Below are 3,815 nucleotides of genomic sequence, written 5' to 3' on the forward strand. Positions count from 1 at the left end.
CCTGCCTCTGCCTCCCGAGTGCTGGGATTAAAAGGAGTGTGCCATCACTGCCTGGCCTTCATCTCATTATTTTCTAAACTGAAGATTTGTCAACTAGAACCCAAGTCAGTTGTGCCAGTTACTGGGCATTTAAAGCTTAGCTGAGCATGTCCCTGTCGTTTAGAATCGTACAGCCAGTCATGACAAAGGTATGTCAGAGATGCTATGATATCACAGGAGGAGGTCCCTGTTGCATCCCAATGCTTAAGGAAGGGACTTGCGACTCGGTCTGAGGCTGGAAGTTCTGGAGTGGATAGAAGTGATTGAAGGAGCAGAAGCAATGTGGAAAGGACTGAGGTAGACTGTGCCGTCTTTGCATGACTCCAGGAATGCTATCATGTTTCTTCTGCAATCCTCTTTCCCACCCCTACCTGCACCGCTAGAGACTGTAGGAGAGACTTGGAAATGGAAGTGGAAAGTCATATGACGGCCTAGCTGTAGCTCCAAACAGTGTGGCGTTTGTCCAGTAGGAGTAGGAGACTCGTATCCTGGCCTTCCTCTACACCTACCTTAGACTGTTAATCCCCTTTCCCACAGTAAGTTAGCCACATCTTCTGCAGGCTCTTCTTTTCCTGAGTTGCCGCCTCAGCCTCGGGTGAGAACTGATTTAACTAATCCAGTTTGTGAGATGGCACTGCCCTCTGAGACACAGCTCTTCCCTGACACATGACTGAACTTTGGGCTCCATTTAATGCCTATCATTCTGTCACTCTGCTTTTCGGTGTGGCTTGTTGGCTGGTACCAACCATGAAGGCATAAGCAATAGAAATTGAAAGTGAATGCTTATAAAACAACAAAATCGTTCTTCACCACAGGTAGTGTGAGAAATATTACTCCATCAGACAAAATCCTGGATAGGAGACTCATGAAGTTTAGTGATTGAATAATTGGATTCCTTTCGTGTGCCAGGCCCTGCGTGAGGCCTTGGGGAATAAATGTCAGCTTCTCTGTGCTGGGGAACTTTGATGGGAATGAGCCAAGGCAAGAAAGAATGTTGACAGACAAGATAAGCCACATAAAGAGAATGAATAATTTAAACCCAGAAAAGGGGTAGGGAGCACACTCTGGATTTGATGGTCAAGCAAGTACATCTTTGGGAAGGCAGCAGCTTGGCTGAGACCTGAATGACAAAGAACATTCTGGACAGAGGAACAGCTATTCTGGAGTAAGTTTGACCTGACTCAGGGACCACAATCTCTAAAGCCAACGGTCTTCATAAGAGGAGTGGTTGGGGTTTGAGGACTGTTGCTTCTTACAATGAGCTACTTTCAATTTCCCTAAATGTGTCCCCTTGAGACACACTAGTGGCCAGGCCCCTCCCCCTGAGGACCTCCAACTGCCAGGTTCCACCCACAGAACACTCCTAACTGCCCTACTAGCTGAACCCAGCCCGCACCCTACAAAGCCCAAGCTCTGAACTTGAAACCCCACGAGTCCCACCCTGGAAGGCTGCACTCTGAAACGGTCCACCCCCACTCTCCAAGAAACTGTTTAAACCCTGCCTTCCGCTCAGTTCTCTGCTGTTTCACGCCCGAGCAGAGGCAGCCACCCTCGTGGGGTTTTCCCTTCCAGTGACTCTCTTGTGTGACGTTTGTTGTGCAGTGTGACTTGTGGTATTCTTTGGCTCCCAACTGCTAGGACCCTTCCATCGGAGCTGTAACTTACCCTAAATGGGTCAGATTTTCTTTCCTCTTTGTACTTTTTTTTTCCTGTTTTTTCTTTATGAACTCTTGCAGCACAAAGGGTTGAGTTTTAGTGCCTGCATTCTGCTCCCACAGCTGGCTTACAGTATATTGTATTAATATGTTTATAGGCTTTAGTTTGGTGTTATCATTGTTGACTGTATCTGTCTTTCATCCCAGAACTAACTTGTCAGGCAAAAAAGATTTCTATTTTGTTTCTTATAGCTCTAACAGTTATGAAACTACTAGACTAATTAAAGGGACATCTAGTCAAAAAATAAGTGAGATGGAATGAAATGCTCCTTGAGGCAAGGTGAAGGCCTCCTGGTCTTTCACAGGAATAGAAGAATCTTACCAGCTCTGCTTAAAAGTGGAGAAGAAATGCCTTTCTTCTGAACCCAGCTTTCCTTCTCCCAATGACAACCCAAAAGATATAAGCACAAAGTAAGAGCTGAGGCTGTAGTACAGCGCTGGAGTATTTGCCTAGCATGCACGGGATCCTTGGTTCAATCCCAGCACCACCAGAAAGAAAAAGGAAAGGAAGAGAGGAGAGAAGAAGCAAGCAAGCTAAATTTCGAGTAAATTACCAAGTGTTCAGGCCTTGGATCCTCTTATTCTGGAATTCTTTCTTCTTACCACTGAATTCTCTATTTCCCAGGAGAGCCAGCCAGTTCCGTGGAGTCTTCAAGAGGCCTTCAGGGAGCTGGAGGATGACTCAGAGACTACGAGCACCCGTGGTCTTGCAGGTTCAGTTCTCAGCACCCACATGGTGACTCACAGCCGTCCGTAACTCCAGTTCTAGGGGATCCCATGACCTCTTCAGACCTCCATAAGTACCAGGCAGGCTCGTGGCACACAGACATGCAGGCACAACACTTATGCAAATGAGATAAAATTATTTAAAAAGAGAGAGAGAGGGAAGACTTCAGATCTCCTATAGTGGTTTTCCTAGTGGCTGATTTTGAAAGAAATGGTCAGTTGGTACCTGGGAGTTGAATTTATATTATGAATCTCCAATAAGTACAAACAGATGTTGAAATAGATTCCAGTCAGTGATTTCACAAACACTGAAGGTGAAAAATATGTAGTCTTAAGTCCCAAGCTGAGACTCAGAGGGAAAAAGTTCTCTTTGGACCTGAAGAAAGAACTGAGGAAAGGGATAGGGGTGGGTGTCACCCCCTAGACCCACAGAGAATCTTCAAGTTAAACTTACACCTGTGACAGAATGGCAAGTCCAGTTCAAAGACTCTTTCATTCCCTTTGACTGTGACAGTGAAGACATCTGTAGATGGAAGCCACCATTAGTCCCCTGCAGTCTTCAGAGGAAGCACACGGAGGAACCCTGTTACTGTAATAACTTTGGGAAGGCACTTATCACAACCCAGATGGTCATCTCGTCAAGAAAACTCTCACTTCAGAGAAACTATGCCCCTGTGGTCAGTGTGATGAGAACTTCACATCAGAAACCCCACCTGAAAGGAAAGTGCTGCGGGCGTGAGCAGTGTGGGACGGGCTTCCCCAGGAGCAAGCCTGTTTGTCCATCAAGCAATCCACATGGATGAGAAACCTTACAAGTGTGACAGATGCGGGAAGGGCTTCACCAGGAGCTCAAGTCTGCTCGTCCATCACGCAGTCCACACAGGGGAGAAACCTTACAAGTGTGACCGGTGTGGGAAGGGCTTTAGTCAGGGCTCCAAGCTACACATCCACCAGAGAGTCCACACTGGAGAGAAGCCCTATGAGTGTACGGACTGTGGCATGAGCTTCAGCCAGCGGTCCAACTTGCACATCCACCAGCGTGTCCACACAGGAGAGAGGCCGTACAAGTGTGGAGAGTGTGGGAAGGGCTTCAGCCAGAGCTCCAACCTCCACATCCACCGGTGCACCCACACGGGAGAGAAGCCCTACCAGTGCTGTGAGTGTGGGAAGGGCTTCAGCCAGAGCTCAGACCTGCGCATCCACCTCAGAGTGCACACCGGGGAAAAGCCCTACCACTGTGGCAAGTGTGGGAAGGGCTTCAGCCAGAGCTCCAAACTCCTCATCCATCAGAGAGTGCACACTGGAGAGAAGCCCTATGAGTGCAGCAAGTGTGGG

The 3,815-nt window shown here is 47.8% G+C and overlaps 1 protein-coding gene across 1 annotated transcript in view; it reads left to right on the forward strand.

Annotated features, from left to right (window-relative positions):
• The window catches only part of LOC113458042 (zinc finger protein 239), a 15,499-nt gene that overhangs the window by 3,842 nt on the left and 7,842 nt on the right, over positions 1-3,815 (forward strand). The window contains exon 2 of the mRNA XM_026788292.1: positions 2,380-3,808. Coding sequence (XP_026644093.1) covers positions 3,276-3,808 — 533 coding nt within the window. The 5' untranslated portion in view covers positions 2,380-3,275. The remainder of the gene's footprint in view (positions 1-2,379; positions 3,809-3,815) is intronic.

Source organism: Microtus ochrogaster, unplaced genomic scaffold (assembly GCF_000317375.1).
Source record: "Microtus ochrogaster isolate Prairie Vole_2 unplaced genomic scaffold, MicOch1.0 UNK1, whole genome shotgun sequence".
NCBI lineage: Eukaryota > Metazoa > Chordata > Mammalia > Rodentia > Cricetidae > Microtus > Microtus ochrogaster.